Genomic DNA, 27,826 nt, shown 5'->3' on the forward strand with positions numbered 1-27,826 from the left:
AAAAAAAAAAAAAAAGACTTAAAGAAGCATTTCTCATACTTTAACGGACTCACCATACAAGTCACCTGGGAAATTTGTTAAAATTCAGATTCTGAATCAATGGGTCAGTGTAGGGCCTGATTTTGCATTCCTAACAAGCTCCTAGGTAAAGTCTGTGCTGCTAGTCTCAGAACACACGTTGAGTAACAAGGCCCAAGATGGCTTTCGATCCAATACTTTTTCTGTTTACGTTAGACAGCAACAATAAGATGCACTGAACCCTGATTAAAGATGGATTTGTCTAAAAAAATCCAATGGACTGCAGCTTTCTTTTTTTTTTTTTTAAGGTTTTATTTATTTACAGAAAGAGAGAGTGAGAGAGGGAACACAAGCAGGGGGAGTGGGAGAGGGAGGAGCAGGCTTCCTCCAAGCAGGGAGCCCCATGCAGGGCTTGATCCCAGGAGTCCGGGATCGTGACCTGAGCCAAAGGCAGACATTTAATGACTAAGCCAACAAATTTGGATAGTTATTTTATTTTACACTGAGGAAACTGAAGCTCAGGCAAGTCACTCTGAGATAGGGAAAATGAACGACTCCACAAAAATATGCTTTTTGCTCCTTTTCCTGCTTTTTCTTTTCTTTTTTTTTTAAGTAGACTCTATGCCAACATGGGGCTTGAACTCACAACCCTGAAATCAAGAGGTACGTTTTCTACCAACTGAGCCAGCCACACACCCCTTCCTGCTTCTCTTTTTGCTAGGACCCACACCCCCACTTTACGGATGTCTCTTGTAAGGAACGAGGAATTAATGATGTCTTTAGAATAGCTAACATCTAAGGAAGGAGTAGGTAAGAATGACCGCATGAAGCCACAGTATGCGTGTTCCAGACAACCAGCTCTAGACATCTCAATGCCAAGATTCCCTGACTCCAAGGAATAACACCTGGGACCTTATCTTCGTTCTAACTGGTTCCTGGATGCCTGAGAGGACATATGCACCAGACCACCATCCTCAATAAAAACCCCCAGGCCCCAAGCAAAGAAGAGACTCCCTCCTTTCCTTTCTGAATCTCCCGGACACACTGTCTGTATGTGCACTCTTTCTATACCTTCCAGAAACTCTGCTTTCACCTTCTGCTGCCTCGAGTTTGATTCTTATCAGTCGTGCATCAGGGATCCTTCTCCAGGTCCCTGGACCTGGCCTGCCAGCATCGACTCCTACAAAACTGATCTGGGTTTAAATCAGGCTATGTGGATTCCATCCGTGTGTCCTCGAACATCATAAAACTGCCTCCCTAAATGCCTTCCAAAGGGATGGACTCAGGAAGTAGGTTGCTCAAGGGCAGGATCCCCGAGTCATTTTGCCCAGAGCTTTCAATTTCATTCAGGAAAAAACTGCACACGGATGTGCCCAGCACTATGCGGGCGCAAGGACCAAATAGTGGTCACGTCAGGCAAGATCCCTGTCCTCAGGGATCCCAATATGGGGAGAGAGCCAGTGAAAAGAAAGGATAGAGTGTGGCCAGGACTACACACAGTATTTTAGGACCACAGAAGAACGTTCTAACACGGAATTTGGGGGCGGGGAAGAAATCTGGGAAGGATTTTAGGAGTATAATAAGGTGGAACTTCAACAGCGGGGTAAGGGGATCTTCCAAATAAAGGAACCAAAAGGTGTGAAAAATCCTGCTGGGACTAAACCGCCCAAGGTGCGCACGTGGGCGCTGACAGACCCCCTCCGCCAGTGCTCGGGGAGGACGCCGGCGGCTCCCCAGCCCCCCGAGACGCGAGGCCGGCGCTCACAGCGCCTGCTCCAGGCGTCCCGCACCTGACTCCTCCCCGAAGTATTCCCGGTAGGTCCGCCACCAGTGCGGGTTCCTCGCCTCCTGCTCCGCCCGGCGCCGGTAGCGGTCAAAGCTGCGGTATTTCTCCAGCCGCTCCAGGTTGCTCACGTCGATGTCCTCGTTGGGCATCGGCCCTAGAGGGGCGGTCCGGCGGCTCAGGGCGGCTGCGGGGCAGACAGCGGGACGTGAGGCTAGGTGCGGACGCTGGCTCGAGCCCCGGGGATCGGGGTACACGGGGACTTCCACGAGCCCCCCCCACCTCAGACCCCTCACCCGAGGTGCTGAAGCCCCGCCACCTCTGACTTCCAAACAGCGCGGCTCGCCACCAGGGCGCCGCCATCTTCCCCCAAGACGGCCCGCCGCCGCGGCCGCCGCCTAGGACCCCGCAGAGGTGGCCGGAGCAGCGCCTGAGCACCCCGCCCGGCCCCGCCCCCGGGTTTGCGTCCTACGAGCCCCGCCCCCGCCGGGGCGCCGATTCCTCCTTCCCGAAAGGCTCGAGGTGTTTCCCCCAGTTGGGCGACGGCGACGAGCTCCGGAAGTGCCCGGTGGCCGGCGGGGCGGAGCTGCGGGCAGTCCGGGCCCCTAGCCGGGGCCTGCCGCCACGAGGAGGCGTACGCTGCAGCCTGCCCCTCTGCAGAGGGCCCCGAGGCCAGCGGCGCGCGGGTCCTCGAACGCCGGCGTCTTGTGTCCTAGGACGCTCCAAGAATGGGCTCGCTTGGAACTGCTGTTTGAAAGTTGAGCACGGATTTCCACATGTATCAATGGAAGCAAATAACGAGCACGGATGGCTCTTGAAGTGGAAGTAGTGCCCCTACCCCCGCCCCCCGTGTCTTTTCTCACGGTCACTTAACACCGGTACTTATCTCTACAGCAAAATGGATTAAGCATGTTATGACCTTGTGCAGTTTATAATTTTGAAGGGAGAAGGAGCAGCAGATACACAGCTGTGTAGCCCTCTAGTCTGTGGGCTGGGGTAAAAGCTGATGGAAGGAGAGAAGCAAGCTACCTCCCACACCTTAGTGCCAGGGGCAGTGATACAGAGCAGTCAGAGGCACTAAGTATCTTACAACCAAAGGGCGGCGGCCCGTCTCTACTCGGCTGTTTCATCCAGTGACACCACCCAGTGGTCCCAGCCAGAAATCTGGGGGTCCTCCTCCACACCTCTTCCTTCCTGACCCTCCATGCTAGACATCAGGTCCTGTGGGGTCACGTTTCCATGACGCCTGACTGCTACCCCCAGGAGTGCTGTCCTCAGTCTCCCCAGCACCCCTGCAAGCAGCCTTCTGACCCGCCCCCTCCAGCGTGTCCACAGCCTGCATGCGGTTTCTAAAGCACAAATAGAGGCTCCCCATTTAAGAGGGAGTGCGTACCCACTGCCCTGAAGGTAAACGAGGCCATACAGACTGGCTTCCTAATTCTACACTCATTTCTTTTTGTCTTGAAGGCCAAGCTTGCCCCTGTGGGTCTCCTTGCCGGGTGTCCCCTCTGTCCGGGTACTAAGTCAATGTCAGCTCCTGCCAGGCTGTGCCCATGCTTAAAGCCCTGCAGCTCTTCACACAGGGCCAACTCCTCTAGGTGTCTGTGGAGAGACCAAGCTGAATTCTCAGCTTCATGATGTTTCCAAGGGGACACTGATGCTTCCCTCCCCAGTGGAGGCACCGCCCCAAGCAGCAGCTTGGAGATCTCGTGCCCCACAAGAGCTCGGTGTGCAGCATGGTCTTCTGGAAGGAGGCAGCGGAATGAGGTGGCTGAGACCCTGGGGCTTTGGAATCTGCCCCCAAGAAGAGGCCCTGCTATTTACTGTCACCTTGGGCAGGCGATTTAATCCCCCCGAGCCTCTGTCCCTTCATGTGTGAGGTAGGAAGAAGTCAGTGCAGCGATTCCAGAAGGTCCCAGCACCAGCCGGCTTCACAGCAGTAACGGTGCTACAGGGGAACCCGTCTAAGAAATAAGCATAAACTCTCAGGAGTCGCGGCAAGTTCTAACAACCCAGTTGCTAAGAATACACCAATTTAATGGGTCCAAGACGAAGGCTGGAAATTGCTGGTAAATGAAGATCCTTCTGAAAGTTGTTCTGAAGGAGCAGAGAGACAAACGCGGCCTGCTGGTACCCCTCAGCCTCGTCATCCTCTGCCCTTTGTCCTCCAGGGGAAGGTAACCAGTCGCTGGCCGAGGGATGCCACTTCAGGAGTGACCATGGTTCTCTTAGTGGAGTCCATCCATCCTCGAGTTTGCTGAGACAACTGCCAAGCCGCCACCCCTCTCCCGGCGCCCCTGCAGGGAGAAGGGCAAAGGCGCCCTCCCAAGGGGCAGCAGTCTGGGTAAGGCCCCGTGGGGGTCCCCAGGGCTCTCTACCCCCCACCCCAGTTACGGCAGGGGCTCCCTTGTCTTTGCCCCCAGCTGCTGTGGCTTCGTAGCAGGTGGACAGGAGAGGCCTCTCTAATGGTCCCTCACCATACCCCACTGTCATGCCCAGCCCTGCCTCTGGGAAGCCCTAGTTACAAGAAGCGACAGGCCAGAGTTTGTGAGGGCTGGTTAGTGAGTCAGGCAGCTTGGAAGGAGGCAGGGACTTTCTGCCAGCCAACCTGAGAGCACAAGACTGCGAGGTAAAACCTGGCTGGGCATGCGCCCTCCCTGCCCTCTCTGTGCCCCCGCTTGCCTCCTTGGTCAGGAGGATAGAAGGCGCCTCAAAACATGTGCTCTGACTCTGCGTCCCAGTTAGGGAGGCAAGTCCGTGCTGTCTCAGTTGACCTCTCAGACAGGGAGGCCAGGAGCCTGCCCGTGGTGTCTCTCAAAAACACTCCCCTGCCTCAGAAGAGGCCCAGGAGAAAACATCCCCCAGCCACCTGCCTGCTGAGGACGGGAGGGGCCCACAGAGCCCAATGAGCCCTTGGATCTGAGCTGGAGGCCAGGGGGAGGAGAACCGAGGCTGTGGCTGGCTGGGTCATGGGGCACCCTCGGCATCACATCTCCCCAGAGGCCACTGGTCCTCAGGCCCTAGAGGCTGGAGTGTGCAGAGAGGATGTGCTCGCACCCTGTCCCCAGGAGGAGCTGTAATCAGGCCCTGGGCACTCGCTCCTCGGAGCCGGCAGCCAGGGGAGAGCTTCCCAGGGTTGGAGGCCTCCAGCGAGCAACCAGCGGCGCCCTTCAGGCTGAATGGGATGTCATATTGTAGGAGGCTTTCTTCAGGGTCTCCAGGAAGAACTGCTCATTCTCCAAGAAGTCACGGTCCTGAAAGGCAGAGGTGGGTGAGCAGTGCCCCCCTCCCCGGATCCCTCCTACACCCTCTTCTGGGAACAGGGATGCTGGCTCGCAGGACTGAGGGCAAGGTGGAGGCAGCTGTCACTCAGGGCCCCTCCCTCCACTTGCTCCCTGGCTCTGGGATGCAGCGGGGGTGGTGGGGGCACGGAAGTGAGGCACAGCCATGGCGAGGTCCCTTGTCAGCGCATGACTTCACCTCTGTAAGCCTGTCTCTAAACTGGGGATAATAACATCACCCGCCTGTAGGACTGGGGCCCGGGGGATGGGTAGGGGCTCGTACTGCACAAACAGCTTTGAGCACGGAGCCCGGCACCCAGGGAATGCTCCATGAGTGACCTCTCCTATCATTCCGATCGCAGGGTTACTGGGAGGCTCAACCGAGATGATGCAGGTTGCTTCCCACAGAGCCAGGCCTGGAGCACGCGTCTTAGATATGCTTGGTGGGCAATCTGCCCATTATTCCAGGGTAGGGGGTGCTCAGCCCTCCCTGGAGCCAGAGTGGGCTCCTTCCTGCCTCCCACCAGTGGGAAGAGAGGAGCCCTGGGCCCCAGGGGGCAGTGGGTGGCTCAGGCTGGGGCCACCTGCTGCTCAGGACACTTACCTGCTCAGCCATATGCCTCAGCAGCACCAAGTTGGCGTGGAGGTGCAAGGGGCCCAGGCTGGCGGGGGGTTGGCTGTACTGGGGCGTGGTGGGAGCAGGAGCCACAATGGCTGCAAAGGTCAGGGGCGGAGGAGGAGGTTAGGGGTGGCGGCATAAGGGGGACAGAATAGCCACAGCTTGATCCCTGGGGCCTTTCACCATTGTGGTGGCAGCAGCCAGGCTAACCTTCTGGGCACTTCCACCGACTTTCAAAAGCCTTTGAAAATGCTCATGGGCAGCGCCTGGGTGGCTTAGTTGTTAGGTGTCTGCTTGCAGCTCAGGTCATGATCCCAGAGTAGTAGGATCGAGCCCCGCATCGGGCTCCCTGCTCAGTGGGAAGCCTGCTTCCCCCTCTCCCGCTCCCCCTGCTTGTGTTCCCTCTCTCACTGTGTCTTTCTCTGTCAAATGGATAAATAAAATCGTTAAAACAAAAAAAAAAAAAAACAAAAACAGAAAGGAAGATACTCATGGGATCTTACCTGGCAAGTCCAATGCTAGGAATTTACTCATGGGAAATAATCAGGCAAAGGTGTAGAGATATATATATACATATATATATATATATATATATATATATATATATATATATATATACACAAACACTTCCACTGAGGTGTTGATCTTAGTGACAAAAATACCCACTCAGTAGGGAATCAATAAAAACACGGAACATAACAGACAACAGTGCTGATTAAGAATTATGGCCAAATGTCAGGTGCTTGGGTGGCTCAGTGGGTTAAAGCCTCTGCCTTCTGCTCAGGTCATGATCCCAGGGTCCTGGGATCGAGCCCCGCATCGGGCTCTCTGCTCAGCAGGGAACCTGCTTCCTCCTCTCTCTCTGCCTGCCTCTCTGCCTACTTGTGATCTCTGTCTGTCAAATGAATAAATAAAATCTTAAAAAAAAAAAAGAATTATGGTTAAATGTTTAATTACTGATAGGAAAACATGTTGCTTGTGCATGTTTCTGAATGAAAGAAATCAAGGCAGAAAACAACTGAGATGATCTTGATTTCTTTTTAAAACATACACACAGTGTAGAACGCTATGCCCCCAAATGTTAAAGAATGAGGTCGAGAGTAACTTTTTACAAAGCAGTTTTCCTCTCTCTTATCTCTTAGTTTTCCCTAAAAAACGTGTTGCTTGTGTAACCAGGGACTGGCGAGAGGACTTTAACAGGCCCCGACCTCCAGTGGAGGGAATCCGCTCCTGGCACTGGCCCCTGGCGGCCGGCCCAGCCCGCATCCCATCCTTTGGAAGCCACTCACCACTCAGGCAGGAGGCTGCTGGGCCCTGGGTCCTGGGGAGCAGCGTCGCGGGGCTGGAGGGCAGGTCCTGTTGGACGTGGTCCAGCTGCAGCCTCTGCTGGGCCAGACTCAGATGCTCCTGTCCCCAACCCCGGAGAGAGAAGGACGTGGCTGAGGGTGGAAGGTGGGAGGGGGCGGAGGGGCTGGCCGGAGCTGGGGCGTGGCTTGCCTGGTGCAAGCGCTGCTCCTGCTGCCTCAGCCTCTCGTGCTGCTCTTGGACGAGCTGCAGCCGAGCCTGTTGCTCCTGCTGCACCTGCTGGGCCTCGCGCAGCGCCCGCTGCCCCTCCTCCAGCTTCTCTGAGGCCACCTGCGGAGAGGACGCAGGGTCAGCGGCAGGGGCTGTGGGGGGCTGCGCCGGCACATCCCCCGGAGCCCAGCCGCCAGGCACCTGGCTCATGCTCTCCACCTCCTCAGCGCGGAGCCTGGTGCGCAGGGCAGCAGCGCTGACCCTCTCCTTCTCCAGCCTCAGCTCCTGGCGCTCCCGCTCCAGGGCCTCCCTCTCGGCTGCCAGCTGATCTTCCTTGGCACGGAGCTCGCTGACCCTGACATTCAGCTCGGCTTGCTCCTGGAGACCGCAAGGCCTTGGCTTCGTTCCCCCCTCCGGAGCAAACCCCCCCCCCACCCTTTCCGTGGCTCCGATCCACCCTGACTCTGGGGGAGGCGGTGGGGCAAGGGGTCCCAGGACGGGTCAGAAAGGTCTGGGGCCAAGCCTCGGGGCTTCCTCTCACCCCGGGGCTCAACTCCTCTGAACCCCAGCCTCCTTGCTTCTAGAATATCTAAGTCAGGGGAACGTGTATAAATGTGAGAATGTGTATAAAACACGTAGGACAATCAAAGGAAGTTGTTATTACATGACTCTTGTTTTCATTTCTACGCTCCTGTTGTCTCTAGGCACTCTGCTAGGCGAACGCATCCCCAGGGAGGAGCAGTGAGGGCCGGGGAAGGAAAGGGCAGGGCTGCTGAGCTCCTGGCTGCCCTGGAGGTTCGCGGTCCTACCCTGGCCAGGGTGACGAGGGTCCCCTCCCGCCGCGCGTCTGCCTGCAGCGCCCTCTCCACCTCGCGCTCGGCCCGCTCCTTACTCCGCTTCTGCTGGGCATAGAACTCGGCCCACTCGGCTGCGAGGCGCCGCCGCTCCTCCCCACACTTGTGCATGACGGACTTCTGCTCCTCCAGCAAGGCGCTCTGGGACAAGGGGGCCAGGGCACGGGGTGAGCGTCCTTAGGCTTGTGGCAGGGGTCACCGCTGTACCTGGTGTGGCTGCACTCACCTTGGCCTTCTCCAGCTCCTCCCGCTCCATGGAGATCTGCTGGACCATGACCTTCCTCTGCTCTTCTAGAGCACGCTGCGTGGACTCAGCCCGGGACTGCTCGGCGTTCACCCGCCATCGCTCCTGGGGGCCAAGTAAGGGCTGAGGACACATGTTCCCTGGACGCTCCGCCCACCCCCTCTGTCCGGCCTGAGTGCGCCCCAGGGAGCTGTGCAAACCACCCCGCCTCTGCCCCTCCCACACTATGCCCCAAACACCTCTAGAGAGGTGCAGGAGGACAGGTGCCGAGCCAGGCTCCCAGGGCCCAGCTGCTGCGATGAGCTATACCAAGGCCTAGGAGCTCCGCACTACCGCTGAAGAGCAGCCACAGCCCTGGTCCCCGAAATGCCAGCTGCGGCACTCTGCCTGCCCATCTCCCATCCACCGCAGGGGCAGGTGTGAAACGGTGTATGCCGGGGACTAGGGGCCACGCTAGCATGAGCTTAGGAACTTGACTGTGCCTGGCTCGGGCAGGGGATTAAGTCACCAGAGGAAGAACTGAATACGTAGGACTCAGGACACAAACACACCTGTATCTCATGCTGATAAGTCTAGGGGAGAGACAGGAGCGCCTCGGAGGCTCTCTAGCCAGTGGGTAATTTTAATTCTCTTCTATTTGCTAACTGCGTTTTAATTTTTTCAGCATAATATATCACGTTATAACCCAGCACGAAGGAAAGGATATGCAGGAGTTCAAAAATGCATCTCTTAGAGCCCAGGGGCACAGGCTTCAGTGGATGGAGAAATGTGACAGGCCTGGGCAGGAAGGGAGGGAAGGGGAGCGCTGGGGGCATCCCTGGGGTGCCGGGGAGACAGGTCCCGCCGGCGGGAGGGCGGCCCACCTGCTCCAGCAGCCGGCTCTGCTCATTCAGGCGCGCCTCCATCTTCCCGATGACCTCCTGGAGCCGGCTCCTCTCCTCTTCCATGTCCCGCTGCTGCTGGCCCAGCCTCTCCTGCAGGGCTGGGGGGCCACAGGGCGCTCAGGACCCGCCCACCGTCCCAGTGGGATGGAGGTGCGGGGAGGGGGGAGCCCATGGCCCACCTGGTACCTCGGAGCTGCTGGTCACGCTGCCGGAGCCCCAGCTCCCGCTCCTGGGCGGTGGTGAGGTGTGAGGCCTCCACGCGGGAGGACAGCTCGTGCAGGCTGCTGGAGAACTTCTCCATCTGCTCGATGATGCCGTTCAAGGACCTGGGGCCGGGGGGACTGGGTCAGTCTGGCCTCGGGGCCCTAGCCCTGTGACTTGAGCGGGTGGGGCCCAGACGGCGCCCATACCGCGTGTGGGAGGTGGCGCTGGTGACCGCGTCGATCTCTCGGTCCTTCAGCAGCTTCAGCCGCTGCAGCTGCTCCTCATGGTCGCGGCGCATCTCCAGGATAGAGGCCCTGATAGGAGGGGAGGCAGTGAGCACGCGCACTGAGCTACGCCAGAGGGCTCGGCAGTCAGTGCTCTCGCTGTCCTTCCTCCTCGTCCTCCTCTTCTCCTCCAGGCACTGCCTCTGCTTCCCTGGCTCCTCGTCCTTGTGTGTCTTGGGACCTGAATGCCACAGGCATTCTCAGAGGGAGACTCCTTCTGTGACTTAGCAAAGGACACTTGACGTCAGAGAAAAGACGGGTGTGTAGGTAGCCTTTTCTCGTCCAGCCAATCTGAGAAGTGTGGAACAGCCTGCTCTGCCCACCGACCGGCTCCTTTATGTGCCCTTTCTTGGTTTTGTTCTCATCCAGACGGGCGCCCGGACAGACACGCCAGGCCCAGGAGTGTGAACCTCTTCCACGGTCCGTCAGTCACCAGACTCGGATGCTAGCAGGCGAGGGCCTTGCCCTGTGCTGAGCTGGGTGGGGCCCTGCAGGGACGCCCACCCGGCAGCTGGAGGACGGCTGGGCCCTCCACCCAAAGGGGGCAATGGGCCAGTGTGCCTGACCTCGGTCCTCACATGGAAGGGAAGGGGTCGCGCCTCTGCTGCTCAGGGTCTCCGGGGAATGGACTTCCTCTGGCCGTCCTCAAAGACAGCCTGGCTCTGCCTGCCCCCCCGGGGCCTCGCCCTCACCGCTGCAGCTCCCGGAGCCGCTCCATCTCCTGGTCCTTCTCTTGCATGGCAGCCGCCAAGCGCCGCTGGTGCTGGGCTGTGAGCTCGGCGCGGGCCTGCTCGGCTTCTTGGCACTGTGACAGATAGCGGGCTGACAGCTCCTCGTGTTCCCGCCGCAGCCGCTCTTCCCGTTGCTGGTACGACGTTTCTAGCACCTTTACACGGTTTCTGCCAACAAAACACACAGCCGTGGGGCTCAGAGGGTGAGGGCAGATAGCCAAAGAGCCTCTCCGGGCACATCGGCTAGGGCCGGCCCCGAGGCTCGGGAAGCCCGGGCGGGAGGAGCGGTGGGCACCTGTGAGCATTCTCGATGAGCTCCAGGTCGGCCTGGTGCCGCTGCTGCAGGCTCTCCAGCAAGAGCCGCTGCTGGGCCCGCTCCAGCTCCAGCTTCCGCACCTACAGAGGGTGGGAGGGTGGGGAGGTGGGCTCCCTGGGCCACCCGGGGAAGCCCTCCAGGCCGCACAGCCTTGACCCCCGCAGCCCGGAGCTCCTCCGTCCTTCACCTGGGCCTCCAGCTCCGCCAGCCGGGCCCGGCTCTGCAGAAGGTCGGCCTGGAGCTCGGCGGTGCTGCCCTGTAGCTGCACCTGTACGGCCAGGAGCTGCCTCTGGTATTCTGAGCCGGGCGACAGGCTCCGCGCCAGGGACTCGGCGAGCAGGGGCTGGAAGAGAGGCGGGAAGACGGTCCAGGTAGGGGACAGGGACTCAGCAGAGCGCAGCTACCTCTGGCCCTCCCAGGCCCTGCGTCTGATCTGTGGCCGCAGATGGGGACAAAGACGTGACACCAGGAGGCCGAGGACGAGGCCTTGGAGTTGTGCGGTCGTTATCCCTCCCGTCCTCCCTCAGCACATCCTCCCCAGCAGGTGTTCCAGATTCTTAGAGCAGCAGCTGAGAACCAGCAGCATCTCAGCTGTGACAGAAGCTTCCTTCGGCCAGGCTGCGTGTCCAGACATCGGGCGCCTCGCTACCTCCTGCAGGCTGCCTGCTGCCCGCCACCTCCAAAGGTACTGCTGGGTTCCTGGGGCTCGGTCTCTGGGGTCTCCTCCTAGCCAGGCCCAGAGGTGACTGCCTCCCACGCCTGGGGAACAGGCGGCACAGCAGGGGGAGGACGGCAGCCATGGAGGCGGCTTTCTAGATGGAACAACGGGACACCCGCGGCCCTGCTTTCTGATTGGAGGATTCCTGGCTACCCCCGTACAGATGCCAACCTCCACCTCCCTCCCGGAGTTGGCAAAGTAGCAGCCACGTCTGCCTGACAGTGGCGAGGCTAGAGGGTGAGGGAAGCGCTGGCGGGGGGCGTCAGACCCGCCAACACGCGACTTCCCGCAGGCCATCGGCTCAAACCACGGCTGTTGCCTCTGAGCACCAGAGAGTCGCTCCGTGGGCCCGAGGCCTGTTCCCGTGTGTCCGCCTGCCTACCTGGATGGGCACAGGGGGCCCTGGGTGTTCCTGGGAGCTTGGGACACAAGCTGCGGGCTCTGAAAATGAGTAGCAGAGAAGTGAGCAGGAGGCCCTCCGAGGCCTGGAGGTCGCGTGTGTCCCTGTGACTTCGGGAGTCCGGCCCTATTTGTCTTCCCAGACCCCAAAGGAAGCTCAGCACCTCTTCCACCCCAGTGGGAAGCACAAACAAAGCACGAAACCAACCAGTGCTGCAGAGGTCTCTGAGAGCTGTTCCCCTCTCTGGGTCACCTCCAGGGAGGGTCAGGGCAGTCTGGTTCCATGTCACAGGGGACCTGAGGACACAAAGATTGCGGGGGGCAGTGGTGGCAAGGTGAGCAGCCTGCTGTGTAGAACACAGGGAGGCCAGGAAAGGGTTGGCGTGGGCTGTGAAGGAATAGGTTCAGAGAGTTGACTGGAAAGGCCTGGTGGCTGGCCGTTTACTGAGAATGAGGACTTGGTCGCATAAAGGAGACGGGGCCGGCTTCAGGTCCCCTCGGTGGGTAGGCCCCATTCAAAGTGTCAAATACCATACGCCAGATGCGCCGAGTCGGAGCCCAGCACGGCTGCCCCTCATCTCTAAGGACGGAGGCCCACGCAGGCCCAACCCAGCCTCTCACCCGCCCTGGCCCCTGTGGACATACCCGGAGGCGGCAGGCCTTGTTGGTAGCTTCTGTGCCGCTGTTCCCAAGGGCCCTCCAACGGCTGCTTGCTCGAACACCTGAGAGCTGGGAACAGGTTGGCTGAGGAAGTAAATGTTACAGCAAAGGTGGCAGAAGGTTCCAGTTAGGCTGGACATGGCTGGGTGGGGAGAAGGCCAGAGTATGAAGCTGCTGGCCATTTGTCCCCTCAGCGCCTCTCCTGTTCCCATCATCCCATCTTGGGAATTCTCCTCCTGAGTCTGAGCCCCTGGGCTTCCAGGACCCCTTCCTGGCCGCAGAGCCTGCTAGGACACGGTGGATGGCAAGGACCATCTGTTGACAATCTAAGGAAAAACAATCCAGGGGCGCCTGGGTGGCTCAGTGGGTTAAAGCTTCTGCCTTTGGCTCAGGTCATGATCCCAGGGTCCTGGGATCGAGCCCCGCATCAGGCTCTCTGCTCAGCAGGGAGCCTGCTTCCCTTCCTCTCTCTCTGCCTGCCTCTCTGCCTAGTTGTGATCTCTCTCTGTCAAATAAATAAATAAAATCTTTAAAAACAAAACAAAACAAAACAAAAAACAATCCACACCTTGCAGACACCAGAGTTAAGGTTCAAGTTCAAGGCCTTGTTCTGGCCCACATAGCTTTGTTGAGTTAGACCAGGGCTCTGCTTACTCTCTGGCCAGGTCCAGCTCCCTTTGGACTCCTCTCTTCTGCTGTCTGTGGTTCCCGCCCACCTTGGTTGGCTCTCAGGGCCAAAGGGAAGCTTTTACCTTGGTTTCAGATGGAGGTCAAAGCTACTCTCCTCGTTCACCTCAGCCCTGGGGCTGGGTTATGTCCCCGGCCTGTCACACAATTGCCTACTTCACCTCTTCCTCGCTCGGGTCACACGGCATCTTGCCACTTCCTCCAGACGATCCCAGTCTTGCCCTCTTGCTCCCAGAGGTCACTCATTGTCCTGCCCCACAGGATTGCCACTCGGTGGCTTTCCCCAGGAGTCGTCCCTTAGCCACTGTCTTCTCTGGGACTCCCCCAAAGCACGAACACGTGTCACGTCCCTTAGCTCAGGCCAGCAGAGGCCCCAATAATTTGGACAAGGGGTCTTTGGGGACCCCAAGGGCATCGTGGGCAGGGCCCTTGCTCAGAGGCACCAGGATGGCTGCACCTTTGTCACATCAGGTTACCCTCTGTTCCCTCCTGATCAAGTCAGCCCTTGTGCACACGACAGTCAGGGTGTGAGTGTCATCACCTCCCCGCCCCCGATCCCCTCAGCCTGCACCGGGGCAAGGATGGGGCGCGCTCTCTGTAGTGTCCGGAGAGGTGGAGGCACAGCTAAGAGGCGGCACAAGCTGGCACTCCTGACTGAGGCACCAGGATGGGCAAGGTTGGCCCGCCACACCCCTGCCCAGCCTTCCCTCCCTTAGCTAGAGGCCAAGCCTGTACCTGCTGGAAGGGAGACTTCCTACTGCCTCCACCAGGTTCTTCTGGCCCCTGGAGGCCTCCGTGTGCTCCTCCCTGGCCAGACCTTGCGACTTCTTCCGGGACAAGGCGTGGCTCAGCCAATCCTCTTCCTCCCTCTCCTCAGACGCTCCCAGCTGGGAAGTCTGGCTGGCTTTGGCAGGGAAACCCGCACCCTCCGTGGGTGGCTTTGGCCCCAGAGAGGAGGAGGGCAGTCCAGCTGGGGCCGAGTGCCGGCTTGGGGCCGAGGGCTGGCTCTTGGAAGGGAGCGTGCAAGGAGTGGAGAGCGCAGAGCCTCCCCGCTGAGCCTCTCTGGTGGGGGAGGTGGGGAGCAGGTCGTCATCCTTGAGGCCCAACCAGTCGGCTCCTCCTTTCCTGGGGTGCGTGGGGCTGGAGGCCGCTGGCGTGCTCTGCTTGGAGCCTGGTTCTCCCTTGGTGTCTGCACCACCTTCTGCTAAGAACCTACTTCAAGACAGAGAGGAGGGGGTCTAAGGCAGGGCAAGCAGCCATCCTAAGAGCCCCCTGACCAGCCCTTCCCTCCGGGGCTCGGGGGGTGACTCCATGGCCCACATGAAGGAGTGAGAGGTTCCCTGGGGCTCCGTGCAGCCAGCCACCGCCCAGTGAGCACAGTGCCCGTGCCAGCTCAGGCGCAGCGGCCAGCCGAGCGCTGTGGGTAGAACGCCATCGAACACAGACATCTTGAATTCCACCACGTGAACAGGGGACAAGTCCATCCCTAGCAAACAGCACCGAACGACCACCATGGGCACGTCCAGAGAACAATGAGCTAGAGCAAGCGGTTTAGGTTTTCCCATCAACAACGTCTGTGTCCGTTTATTTGGCCACTGCCTAGAAGCATTACTGGTCCCTTGTAGCGTGTTCTGAGGTCTAAGAACGTAATGGAAGTAGGAGAAATGTCAATGCGTGTGCAGGTTATCTAGAAGGGGCTGGCAAAGCCAACATGGCGTGGCATCGACAAGCGCGGCCGCTTACACCTCCTCAGTCAGTTTGAAATTATTTCCAAATATAAGACTGAAAATGTGTACCGGGAAAAAAACTCCAGATTCTGAAAATTCTACCACTAACTGGAAGTTTTGCTGCGTACAGGGATGAGCCTGCGGCCAGGCGTCACGGTGGACCCCAGGGCTGTTCCGGGGGAGCGGGTGGTGGGCAGGAGAGGCCACTGAAGTTCACAGTCTCGCTACCCTGGAACTGAACGACCTTTGGCGAGGTCAGCTGACCTCAGCCGTTTATGGCTTTAAGGGTTCCAGGCGGTGCGGGGGGCACCTCCTCCTTTTCCTTGCAAGGAGGCCGTTAGGAAATGGGCCTGGATGGGCAGGACTGGGCAGACCTCCTCCTGCTTCAACGCCCGCAGGCAGCCACCCCTGGGCCTCGTACACCTGGTTCCCCAATAGGACTGTCGGTGGGATTGGGGAGCCTGGGGCCCCTCTTCCTTCCCGGTGGGCACCTGCCCCCAAGGCCAGGCTCTCTTCAGGCCCCGCTTACCTGACCGACTGGCGGCGGGACTGGCGGCCCTCGCTGGAGCCCACGGTGGGCTGATAGGCCCCAAAGGTGAAGTCCTCATCGCCCCAGGGATCTTCCTTGTCTAGAAATGAAGAAGCCTGTGATCTTGAGCAAGGGAATTTGACGCTTTTGCGGCTGCAGAGCTCTGTTTAAAAAGACTGAGCGGCGAGGCGCCTGGGTGGCTCAGTGGGTTAAAGCCTCTGCCTTCCGCTCAGGTCATGATCCCAGGGTTCTGGGATCGAGCCCCGCATCGGGCTCTCTGCTCAGCAGGGAGCCTGCTTCCTCCTCTCTCTCTGCCTGCCTCTCTGCCTGCCTGTGATCTCTGTCAAATAAATTTAAAAAAAAAATCTTAAAATAAATAAATAAATAAAAAGACCGAGTGGCTAGCCTGCTGTGTCAGCAAGTGCGTAGGGGTGAAGCTGCCATGGGGGAGGCAGGGCTGCAGCGCGGGGTGTGAGCTCGAGGCCTCAGGATCCTGCACGCCGGGCATCACCTGTGAAAAAGGCACCGGTGGGGTCCTGCCCCAGGCGTCCTTTAGAGGAGGCCAGTGGGCTGCCCGGGCCATGAGAACGGTTCTCAACAGCTGTTCCCTGGGCCGACACTTTGAGAAACACTGGTCTAGAGAGATCTTTTCCAAACTGGGGGCTGCTACCTATTGGCGGGTCAAGAAAACAATTCTGTGAGTCGCAACCAATGTATTTATACATCTGCTAGCGCAAAAATAAAAAAATAACAGAACACTGAACACAGTAATGATCGTCCCGTGACCCTCTTGCCCCGGTTATGACAACGTGCGTTGTGATGTACGCGTATTTCTCATCACGGGCTTCGGTACGAGCGTGGTCTGGGAGCCCCCCCCACCTCGCCGCCCCTGCCCTGCAAGCGTCCTCACCCTGGGGCCTCTGGTACTTCTTGTCCAGCTTGAATTCCCTGTGCTCCCCAGTGCCCGGGCGGGCCAGGAGTTTGGTGGCGGTGCCCCGACCCAGCAGCTCATCCAGCCTGGAGCGAGCAGGACGGGGCCCTTCCCTGCGGGACAGGACACACACTGGTACGCGTGAACGCAGGGGGCGCCGGAGGGCCTGCGCCACGCCTGTCCTCTAGCTCTTCGCTGGGCCCCAGGCAGCCGCATGCGCTGGGGTTCTCCGCTCCTAAGGACCCTTACAGGTCGCCCGTCCGCCTCCTTTCTGCTGTAGGGCTGTCTCCAAACCCCAGAGTAGCCACGACGTCGTCCTCCTCATCAAATAGCACTTCTTCTTTCTTTCGGATCGGGGTGTCCCCAGGAGTGAGTGGGATAGATGGACCTAGAGGACAGAACACAGTGCACCGGTGCCCACGGCTCATCGTGCCCTCAAATGTGGTGTCTGAAGGGGTTGAGGGGGTTGCTTCTCTGCGACCTGGACCTCTGGGCGTGGCCGCAAGCAGTGCACGTGTCTGGTCTGCACGCGGGATCCGAGCCTGGGATCCACCTGGGATCCACCACCCCAGGCTCCCACACCCCACCCACTTGTTCAGAGACTCCGCTAATCTCTTGGTCCAGGATCTGAGACCTGTGGTCCCGGCCTGGTGGAGTCTCTGGTTGGGCCAACTGCCTCTGCCCAGGACGAACAAAAGCCCACCCTACCTTGATCTCTGACTGGGGCCGGGCTCTTTTCGGAAGCCATTTTATTCTCGGGCTCAGGGGACTTCTTGGTGATTCCTTCCTCATCGTCGGAGAGCAGTCCTGCCAATGGGTCTTCCAAGTCTCACGGCCAGAAGGGAAAGCACAGGTGAGACTGCGTGCTTTGTTCAGGAAAACAAGCCCTATGCCATGTTGGGGAGGGGCGGCTATCACTCTAGGGGAGGTTTCTAGCTGCTCTAATACACGAACAGGCCACTCAGGACCCAGAGGACACACATCAGACTTGGCAAGGAGACAGGGAGCTGGGGAGCAGCCCTGGGCCTGCCTGGGAGCCCCCAGATTCTGTTGTCTGTGCAGCCTTCTGGAAACGACCCCAGGCATCAGAAGTGAAGTAAAACATTCATGCATTTAGAAAAGGAAGGGGAGGGGCGCCTGGATGGCTCAGTGGGTTAAGCCGCGCTGCCTTTGGCTCAGGTCATGATCTCAGGGTCCTGGGATCGAGTCCCGCATCGGGCTCTCTGCTCAGCGGGGAGCCTGCTTCCCCCACCCTCTCTCTGCCTGCCTCTCTGTCTACTTGTGATCTCTTTCAAATAAATAAATAAAATCTTTAAAAAAAAAAAAAAGAAAAGGAAGGGGAATTCTTCTTATGCTTTATAAAACCCGTCAGGTTGATGTCTGGCTTCAAAGTCTTGCAAATAAGTGACCCAAATCTCCTCTACCCAATACAACACTATCAGTCCCTCCCTGAATTCCTGAGGAGCTGAACCAGTGGCCCCAGCTGTCTGCTCCTCCTCTGACACACACGGCAACGTGACCCCAGGAAGCGAGTGAGCATTACCCAGGATCCTCCACTCCCCAAACCAAAGTGTCCCAGAAGCGTGACCACAGGGCCTACCGTACCTTCAAAGGAAAACTTTCTGTACTGATGCCCGAAGCTGCTGGTAGAGGGAGGGGGCTTCTTGGTGGGAACAGCATCCCCTGTGAGAAGCAAACAGAAGGCAACATCATAGGCTTGGGCCTCTCCCAGCCAAGGTCCTGTCACACCATGACAGAGGGACCCTGGGATGGCGTGCCCTTCTCCCTGGGGGGCTGAGTGCTCATGGCCATGGAGAGGATACCTCCCTAGTTCTCAAACAGGCTTCTGCCAGGGAAACGTGGTCTGGAGCCACCTCCTGTCCCCCAATCACATGTCACCCCAAACAGAGTCATGGACTTGGGAGGTACACAGGCTCCCACCCAATTCCCCAGTTTAACTCAGATGCTTTCTCTGGGAGCTGCCATGTTGAACTCAGAGGGCCTGGAATCACACTAGGGAGGGAGGAAGCTGTCCCCTCCCCGACCACAGACAGAGAAAACCCACAGGAATGAGAGCTCCCTTCTGAGTACCTTCCCGGTCCCCAGAGTGTCCCTCGATTCAAGGAGCTGTCTCCCCCGCACCTTTCTCACTGGCTGTCACTATGCTGGCGGGTTTGGGATGACTGGGCAGCTCTTCCTTCCCAGGATCCTTTGCAGCTCTTTTGCTAGAGGCCAGATTAGACCTCTTCAGACCTAAGAGATCGGCATCCATGTCGTCCAGGTCCTGGAAAAGCGGGAGGGAGGGAGGGAGGACTCCTGAGAGGTGCTCAGCTAGGCGGTGCTGAACGCCCCTGTGCTCCGAGTGGCCTGGTGGTGAGATGGCTTCCATAGTCCATGGGGGATAAGTGGGGCCTGGTGTGGGGAACTGACCCTGACTGGCCTGCAAAACAGGTGAGAGACCGGGCCGAAGCACAAGGTCCCCACCAGCTCCATCGCAGATAAGCCCGGGCTCGGGTGGCACCTCCACGCCACTTCCGAGCAGGGTCACCAGCACCCAGTCGCCACAGCTTCTCACATGGGCTCTCTTCACGGTGGGAACAAGACAGCAGGACCCCAGGATTGAAGACTCCCAGAGGGACTGCCGCTGGGCCGTGACAAAGGGCCAGGCACCCGGCCAGCAGAGGAAGGCCGTCAGGGCCTCCCGCCACCACCCTCCCCTGCACAGACTTGCCAAATGTTGACTCTCACAAGGGGACAAGGACTTCCATCTGGGAGGACGCTTGGCACCCCAGGGTCAGAGGTGTGACGAACACAGGGGAAAAGGGAGACTATGCAGGAAAAACGGGAGTTGGGAAAGAAAACTGGACCATGGGGAGGCCGAGCGAGCTGGGGGGTGTGGGCACCTCATGGGTCTGGAGGGGGAGACCTGAAGTCACCACCCAGCTCAGTCAGAGGGCTGGAGGGCTGCAGCCAGGGGAGCTGACGGGCAGGCCCCGGGGGACAGTGATTTCAAGATGAGGTTAAAAAGGCTGAATATGGAGCCAAGAAGGGAACAGACTCCAATTCTTTAGCACTCCCTTCCCACGCCCCCCAACCCAAGGCTGAAAGCAAGCTCTAGGCCTTGGCCTGGGACCAAGAGTTAATAAGAGGGACGAGCAGCATGAGGTCAGGCGGGAGGGTGCTGCTGGCCAGAAGGGTGGGGGAAGTCAAGGTGACTTAAGGTTTCAGACCCTGGGTAGGCCACCTGAGCCCTGGGGGATTATTTTATAAACTCTACAGAATTTATGTCTTAAAATTCCATTCCCAAGCTTAGCTTTGGGCTTGATCCGGTGAGAGCACAGCTGGACTGAGGGGGCCTTGGCAGGGGATGTGGAGAGAAACACAGGAACAGTTAAGAAGCAGCCTTAGAGGGGTACCTGGGTGGCTCAGTGGGTTAAGCCTCTACCTTCGGCTCAGGTCATGATCTCAGGGTCCTGGGATCGAGCCCCGCATGGGGCTCTCTGCTCAGCGGGGAGCCTGCTTCTCCCCCACCTGCCTACTTGTGATCTCTGTCTGTCAAATAAATAAATAAAATCTTCTTTTTTAAAAAAGATTTTATTTGTTTATTTGACAGAGATCAGAAGCAGGCAGAGAGACAGGCAGAGAGAGGAAGGGAAGCAGGCTCCCTGCTGAGCAGAGAGCCCGATGCAGGGCTCAATCCCAAGACCCTGGGATCATGACCTGAGCCAAAGGCAGAGGCTTTAACCCACTGAGCCACCCAGGCGCCCCAATAAATAAAATCTTAAAAAAAAAAAAAAAAAAAGCAGCAGCCTTAGAGGAGACAGTCTCTCCTTCTTTTCCCTCCGTGCGGTTGTGTCTCTGGGTGGGAGCCAGCCCCACTGCACTTGGAGCCTGGTGTGTGACCATGGCTCCCAGCGCACGAATCTCCGGCTACCGGGAATATGGACTTTGATCCAGAAGGACATGAAGGGCAGCAGCTCACGATGAGCCCGTCCCTCGACTAGGAAGGGCCTGGGAGCACAAATTGTAAAGGGAAACATGCGAGGGACAGGGAAGGCTTGCCACAGAACATTCCTACCGCCCGCACCCGCTCCCAGAACTGTGCAAGCTAGTTCCATACCTTCATCTTCTGGAGCAAAGTCTGTGGGTCCGCCTCTGAGACGTCGGACACCTAAGTCCGCAGGAGGGCAAGGACACATGTTAGCTGAGGCCCAGTGAAGCTCTGGCTCCTTATTCCCTTGCTTCTGCGACGGCAGAGGGCTCAGCAGTGGCAGAGCCCGGCCAACGGGGCACTGGCAGGAGGTCCTGCCTTCTGCTGGGACTGAAGTGTCCCCAGACGTCAAACCTACCCACGTGTGGAGACCCAGAAAGCGCTGCCACTTTCCGTCCCTCCTCAGTGGAAAGAACCCTTCCACGACAGGCCATTGCTATGCCACTTGCCAATTATGTAACTGGACGGCCAGGCAGCTTACTGGGGGAAGCACAGTTAGAAGCGGCAACACCCAAGACTCCGACACTTCCTGGGAGCTCCACTTCCCAGCTCATCCCACTGGGAGGAAGGAAAAGCCCGTTGGGGTCACATTTGGGTCCACTTGGCAGTCCTTGGGTATTATTTTAAGAACACACTGGCGGGGCGCCTGAGTGGCTCAGTTGTTAAGCATCTGCCTTCAACTCATGATCCCAGGGCCCTGGGATCGAGCCCCACGTCTGGCTCCTTGCTCGGTGGGAAGCCTGCCTCCCCCTCTCCCACTCCCCCTGCTTGTGTTCCCTCTCACTGTGTCTCTCTCTGTCAAAAAATTAAATAAAATCTCAAAATAAATAAATAAATATAAAGAACACACGGGCATCGCAAAACTTCTAAACCTTTGTGTGAGCCACTCCCGGCCACCATCCCCATGTCATTGCTTCTGGGGTCAGGGGGGAGGGTGGGTGGGGAGCAGGGTGGACCAGGCTCACCTCAGCATCAGGTCCTGTGAGGCCCGCCGTGGTGCCGAAGGCGTAGTCCTCCAGGAGGGACCTGCGAAGAGGCACATTCGGTGCCCACTTGCCCCCTACCCCCCCAGGGCACTGAGTCCGGGAAAGGCAGGCAGCTCAGACAGCCCCGGGGAACCTGGAAGACTTCTCCAGGAAACTGGGGCAGAGCTGCTTCAAGGAATTTCACAGGCCACCTAATGCAGAGATTTTCCATTATTTTTTAAAGCAGTAGAGGGCCTTTAAAAACAATCTGTTAAACCCATGCAGGGAGCACAGCGTTACCGACAGACCCGTCTGATCGCCATGCGGGACGCCTGAGACCATTTTAACACTGGAGATCGACCGTACTTCAAAAGAACAAAAATAGCCACAAGATGGAAAAACAAGTGTTAACAACAACAGATAAGAGAGAAAAACAGAGAGACTCTTGGGTGGCTCAGTCAGTTAAGCATCTGCCTTTGGCTCAGATCACGATCCCAGGATCCTGGGATCGAGCCCCGCGTCGGGCTCCTTGCCTGGCAGGGAGTTCTGCTTCTCCCTCAGCCTGCTGCTCCCCCTGCTTGTGTGCTCTCTCTCTCTCTCTTTCAAATAAATAAATAAAATCTTCAAAAAATAAAAAATAAAAAAGAGAGAGGGAGAGAAACAGAAGTGCGTTGGCTAAGATGAAGGCGGAGGGCAGAGCACGCACAAAACTTCCTCCCAAATGTCAGGAGCAATTTGGAAGAACAACCTGAAAGCCACGGATCTAGGCCAATTCTCTTATTCTGGGGTTGAGAACACTGACGCTCAGAGAGGTTCGGGAATCATCCAGGATCACACAGTAAGGAGCATTATTGGCAGGGCTGGCAGCCAGGACTTCTGAGCCCTGGTCAGCGGCTGTCCACCCCTCGGGTTCCTTCGAGGAGAAGGGGGGGAGGGGAGGGACACCGGAGAGCAGGAGGGGGGCACACAGCAGGTGGAAAGCGGGGAGCATGAGGAGGTCACAGTATTTGGACTGAAGGGGTGATAGTCACTCAAGCTAGGCCTGCTCTTACTTCATTCTAGTCCTGGAAGAAGGGAGCGCTTGGCCCACCCCTGTGGCGTCTCGGGCACGTGAAGCTAGTTTAACAGGCTCCTCAGGTAGGGTCACTGGGAAGAGAAGAGAACAGAAATGATGCCATTTGGCTAGCGAACTGGAGTCAGAAGCTCTCCCAGAAAAACCTTCTCCCACCAAGCTCTCCCAGAAAAACCTTCTCCCAGGAGGTTCACCCTAAATGCCAGTGGGGGTCCACTGAGGAGCCCAAGCCCACTGCACCCCATGAAGGGCAGGAAGAACGATCTGGTTCCAGCACCCACAGCTCTCGGCTGGAACACAAGGCCCAGGCTCTGTGGGTTCTTCTGGGCCAGGTTTGGGGAGCCTCAGCCCGGTGGCCCCCAGGGAGCTCTCCATGCCCCGGGAGCCCTGCTCCTCAGTACAGCAGAGAGGAACATGCACCATATCCAGAACATGTAAGAAGCTCTTCCAACTCAATAGTAAAAAGACAACCCAAGTTTAAAAAAGGATCTGGAGGGACTTTTCTCCAAAGAAGATACACAAATGGCCAATACACCCATGAAAAAGATGGTCAGTGTCACTGGTCACCGGGGAATCGGACATTTGAACCACCACGAGTGGGCAGAGGTGGGGGGGTGGGGAGCTGGGTGCCGGGCATGAGGAGCGCATGTGACAGAATGAGCACTGGGTATTACTGGAGAGTCATTGACCTCCACCTCTGAAAGGAAAAACACTCTGGATGTTAATCAGTTGAATTTAAATTTAAAGAGATGAAAAAAAAAAAAACCCACGATGAGATGCAGCTGTATCTGTCCGCATGAGGGCGGGCCTGATCACAAAGACAGAAAATCAGCAAGAGTGTGCTGGGGACGTGGAGAGACTCGAACCCTCCCAAGCTGCTGGTGGGAAAGCAACATGGTGCGACTGCTGTGGAAAACAGTCTGGTGGTGCCACCAAAAGTTAACCACAGAGTTACCATATAAATGATTCCATCCCTCAGGATACGCCCTCAAAAGACCTGAAAACGTATGGCCACATAAAAACGTGTACTTGAACGTTCCTGAGAACATCACTCCTAAGAGCCTTGCCCAGATGTGGAAACCGCCCAGGTGTCCACCCCCTGTGATGAGCAGATGGTCGAGCCACACACTGGAAGACGGTCCAGCCACAGGAAGCAATGAAGACAGGAGAGGCTCAGTGTGGGTGAACCACGAGAACACCGTGGTGAGTGGACCAAGTCAGGTGCAAAAGCCATGTATGGAGTGATTCCATCTTGTACGGTATGTCTAGAACAGGGAGGGAACGTGGCTGTCTAGGTCTGTGGGAAGGGAGAACAGGAGTGACTGCTTATGGGCGTGGCATTTCTTGATGAAAGTGTTCTGAAATTAGATCACTGTGATAATATGTAACTTTGTGAACATACTAAAAGCCAGCGAATTGTCCACTTGAAAAGAGTGAATTTTCTGTGAATAAGATTTCAATTAAAAAAAAAAAAGAGGGGCGCCTGGATGGCTCCACTGGTGAAGCGTTCAACTCCTGATTTCCGTTCAGGCCATGATCTCTGGGTCATGAGACTGAGCCCTGAATCAGGCTCTGCGCTCAGGGAGGGGGGGGTCTGCTTGGGATTCTCTCTCTGTCTCTCCCTCCACTACCCGCCCCACTCTTGATGTCTCTCTCAAATAAATAATAAATCTTAAAAAAAAAAAAAAGAACAAGATTAAATCAGGGGATTCTGCAGAAGGAGCACTTACTCTCGTCCCCTAACAGGTCACCAAGGACATCATCAATGGAGCCTAGAGCAAAGAGAAAAGGAACCGTCAAGACTTCAGGAGGAAAGAAAGTCCTTCACAAGCCTCATGACTTGAGACCTCCTCCCAATTCCAGGCTCTTTACCACCAGAGCACTCAGATGCTGGGACTGGGACCCAGCCCTCTCGGCGTTAACCACAAGACAGTTCCCAACTCTCTAGCAACAGGTCGCAACGCCTTGTCGAAGGACCCCAGGATAGAAACGGAAAATAACTCTCTCAAAGGGTAACGGTGAGCATTTTCAGGAGAACCTGCATTCTCAGGACACACTGGCCAACAAGCCAATCTTCCAGACTCTGAATAAAGCCCCATGTGCTGCTCTGGGAAAAGCGTCCAAGATTTCTAGGCACACACAAGCCTCTTTTGTGCCAATAGCGTTCTCATGCTCTTCCATCTGAGAAGTCCCCCTCCCCCAGTACTGGTCTGGAGGCACACCTCCTCGGCCACTTTCCAAAGGGGGGGACATGGGGGTAACCCAAAGTACAAGTACTAAATGAGGTTTTGCACCCAGCTGAAGTGCCTTTACCGTCCTCAATGCCAACTATATACTTCTTGATACAGAGCCTGACAAGGACTTTTTCCCTGGGGCCCCGCCCCTATTTATTCCTGGATTACTCTGAGGGCCAAGAGGCAGCACAGGGAGTCCCCTATGAAGACCAAAGCTTCCTGTGCAATTTTGGGGGAAACTGGCAAGACTGATGTCAAGAACACTTAGATACAGGGGCGCCGGATGGCTCAGTGGGTTAAAGCCTCTGCCTTCGGCTCAGGTCATGATCTCAGGGTCCTGGGATCGAGCCCCACATCAGGTTCTCTGCTCAGCGGGAAGCCTGCTTCCTCCTCTCTCTCTGCCTGCCTCTCTGCCTACTTGTGATCTCTGTCTGTCAAATAAATAAATAAATAAATAAATCTTTAAAAAAAAAACAAAACATTGAGATACAGACATGTCTAGGTTATTTTTGGATGAAAGATGGGGTATTATTTTTGCCTTAAGGGTGATATCCGATTTTTCCACTTACCTTTCAACCCCTTCTTGGTTTTTGGTGCCTAACATTGGAAAAACAAATCACATTAACAAAATCAGAACAGTGAACGTGGCTGAAACCGAGAATACAGAATAAATTGTTGTGCGTTTTGCCAGGTCACCAGAGGAAAAGGAGCACCAATGGCATTTAGAGACAGAAGCTCTTTATATTTTCCCAGAGTCTCTGAGAATACACTCATTCAGAGCACGGAAACAGCCCAACTGTGGACACCACTGTGGGCGCCATGGGGGGTGGGGACAGAAGTCTCTCCTCTTCCCTGATTTCCAGATGCCACCTGCAAACCCTCCCAGGCAAGAAGGAACACGACTGGGAAGGTTTTCCCCTCTTCTGTGTCCCTGACTTCTCAGCACCAGCAAGGCACAGACTGCTTCTGGCTGGCTATCCAGAGGCTCAGAATATAATAAGTGTGGTATCAATTCTACCTCTACCTCTCATCATTCTTCTCTAGGGACCATATCCTGGTCCTTGTCACCCAGCCCCTAAAGCTCTCCAGGCAGTCAAGATTGTGGGGGTGGGAGCAGTGTGTGCGAGGCTGCATTCTGCCTACCATCTCAAGGCTCTGGGAGCTGCTTGTAGCTTGTTCACGGCGCTGTCCAGCTCATCTGAATTCTGCCCACATCAGGCTCATTCTCCCTAATGAAGAAAATTCAAGAGGTTGCTTAAAAATGATGTAGCTTCAGGGGCGCCTGGGTGGCTCAGTGGGTTAAAGACTCTGCCTTCGGCTCCGGTCGTGATCCCGGGGTCCTGGCACCGAGCCCCGCATCAGGCTCTCTGCTTAGCGGGAGGCCTGCTTCCTTCTCTCTCTCTCTCTGCCTGCCTCTCTGCCTACTTGTGATCTCTGTCGGTCAAATAAATAAATAAAATCTTAAAAAAAAAAATGATGTAGCTTTAACAGTGCTTGGGTCCAAGGCCCATCAAAGTTTCTCTCACTTTACCCCTTCAAGGGTTTAAAATCTAGTTCCATAAATTAAAAATTCCTGATAGGAAGAGCTACTTAGATGAGAAGCAAAGTGCTCTGGGTGACTTAACGAGCTTTCCGAGGCCTGGAGATCACTCACAGAAAGTGCATTGGTCCTCAAGTCTTACCCTGAAAGAGGATGCAGGAGATGGTAGGTACCCCCTCAGAAAGGAGGTGGGTGCCAGGCACCATGGCCCATACGGAATCCCAGGCAACACCCACGACCACATTTGTGCATTCAGCACAAAGAGTGGATGTGAGCACTGGTTTTACTCGTTGAAACTATTTTCACCGATGGTGGAAAATTTCCCCTTCACGCTAACTGTAAAGCCGACTTAATCCATTAACAGCCAAGGGTTTGACTCAGACTGTTACTCTCTCCTTACCCGACCTGAGCATCACCAAGACCGACCTTCCCATGCCTCGGAAGAAAGAAGTCAGAGGGGGTCATCTCTGTTTGTCGGGTGTTGCAGGTCCTGTTAATAGAATGCAAAATTCATCTGGGATTACTTACAGGGGCCACTCTGAATGTTTGTGTTTCTCTTTCTTTGTAACGGCAATTTTCACGACCTACAAGTCCAGACACAAAGTTTTTGTCTCACACCACATCTGAGAGCTTCCGCCATCTCCTAGGGATTCAGACCCAGCCTCCCAGACCGGGGGAATCGCTGAGAAGTTTGCGAAGGCCAAAAGTGCCACGGGGTACCATCGCGTCATCGCATCTGCTCAGACTGGTCCGTGCCAGGCATTTAAAAATCCTTAGCAAGGGCCCTTCCGGGTCACCCTCTAGGTCCGGAGGCTCCGCGCCCCTCCCTGCGTCACCCCCTCGCGCGGCCTACTCCCCTCGCAGCCCCAGAAATCTCCCGTGTTACGCGCCACTCCCCGCGGAGGCGCAGCCGCTAGCCATAGCCGCGGGGGAGACCCCACTCTAGCCCAACTCGCTCTGGCCTCCCGCGCCAGAGCCCCGGGGACGCCAATCTCTCAGTCGCTCGGAGTTCCAGAGAGAGGCGAGGCGCGAGGCATCCTGGGAGTTGTAGTCCTCGGTCTGGTCATTGACCAGAACCAAAGGAGCAGGGGACGCTGAGATAAACTACATTTCCCAGAGTGCCCCGCCACGGCCGTTAACCTCTGTTCGTGGCGGGCGCGTTGCTAGGAGCTCCCTCCACGCCACTTGGGGAGAAGGGCGACAGGCTTCAAGGCCTTTGGGTTTCTTCCTCTCGCCGGCCCCGGGGACTGTCAGGACCTGGGTTCCAGTACCTCCTCTGAGGGCTGACCCGTGGCCGGGTGGCGGGGGTGGGGCATGAGAAATGTATTAAGACTGGAAAACTGACGTGTGAAACCATGAGCAATTATGCGTCCCACACCTCAAAGCTTAGGGAAGTGACTGCGACCTACCGGCTCCATTGTGAAAATCAAAGCGACGGGCGCCTGGGCGGCTCAGTCGGTCAAGCGTCCGCCTTCAGTTCAGGTCACGATCCCAGGGTCCTCGCATCAAGTTCCGCATGGTGGGCTCCCTGCTCCGTGGGGGTCTGCTTCTCCCGCTATCCCTCTCCTCCCCCCGCTTGTGCTTTCTCTCAAATAATCTTTTTTTTTTTTTTTTAAAGATTTTATTTGATAGAGATCTCA

At 56.9% G+C, this 27,826-nt stretch overlaps 2 protein-coding genes across 7 annotated transcripts in view; both read right to left on the minus strand.

Annotated features, from left to right (window-relative positions):
- Positions 1–2,186, minus strand: part of LOC111160415 (mitochondrial ribosomal protein L38) — a 6,104-nt gene extending 3,918 nt beyond the window's left edge. The window contains exons 1-2 of the mRNA XM_022523517.1: positions 2,098–2,186; positions 1,809–1,988 (exon numbers count right to left, since the gene is read on the minus strand). Of these exons, the coding sequence (XP_022379225.1) occupies positions 1,809–1,988; positions 2,098–2,164 (247 nt within the window). The 5' untranslated portion in view covers positions 2,165–2,186. The remainder of the gene's footprint in view (positions 1–1,808; positions 1,989–2,097) is intronic.
- A 1,629-nt stretch (positions 2,187–3,815) lies between these two features.
- On the minus strand, positions 3,816–27,087 carry LOC111160310 (Fas binding factor 1). Of its 6 annotated transcripts, none has more exons than XM_022523297.1 (30): positions 26,715–27,087; positions 25,790–25,875; positions 25,216–25,243; positions 24,143–24,184; positions 22,393–22,486; positions 21,341–21,401; positions 20,505–20,555; positions 18,527–18,668; positions 17,990–18,067; positions 17,093–17,212; positions 16,634–16,772; positions 16,364–16,497; positions 15,454–15,553; positions 13,933–14,412; positions 12,496–12,594; positions 12,059–12,147; positions 11,834–11,892; positions 10,921–11,076; positions 10,713–10,813; positions 10,379–10,585; positions 9,609–9,716; positions 9,385–9,524; positions 9,178–9,296; positions 8,297–8,419; positions 8,026–8,211; positions 7,418–7,594; positions 7,199–7,336; positions 6,991–7,108; positions 5,687–5,796; positions 3,816–5,055 (listed from the first exon to the last, which is right to left on the minus strand). In XM_022523297.1, exons 2-30 carry the CDS (start codon positions 25,790–25,792, stop codon positions 4,972–4,974), a joined length of 3,486 nt encoding a protein of 1,161 aa, XP_022379005.1. In that variant the 5' UTR covers positions 25,793–25,875; positions 26,715–27,087; the 3' UTR covers positions 3,816–4,971. The 6 variants fall into 6 exon arrangements, with proteins under 6 accessions (XP_022379005.1, XP_022379006.1, XP_022379007.1 ...); XM_022523298.1 differs by having other exon boundaries at positions 13,933–14,409; positions 26,613–27,087; XM_022523299.1 differs by having other exon boundaries at positions 12,496–12,579; positions 26,613–27,087.
- Positions 27,088–27,826: the final 739 nt, after the last annotated feature.

The sequence above is a fragment of the Enhydra lutris genome, unplaced genomic scaffold (assembly GCF_002288905.1).
Source record: "Enhydra lutris kenyoni isolate GAN:26980312 unplaced genomic scaffold, ASM228890v2 scaffoldscaffold75, whole genome shotgun sequence".
In the NCBI taxonomy this organism is placed as follows: Eukaryota; Metazoa; Chordata; class Mammalia; order Carnivora; family Mustelidae; genus Enhydra; species Enhydra lutris.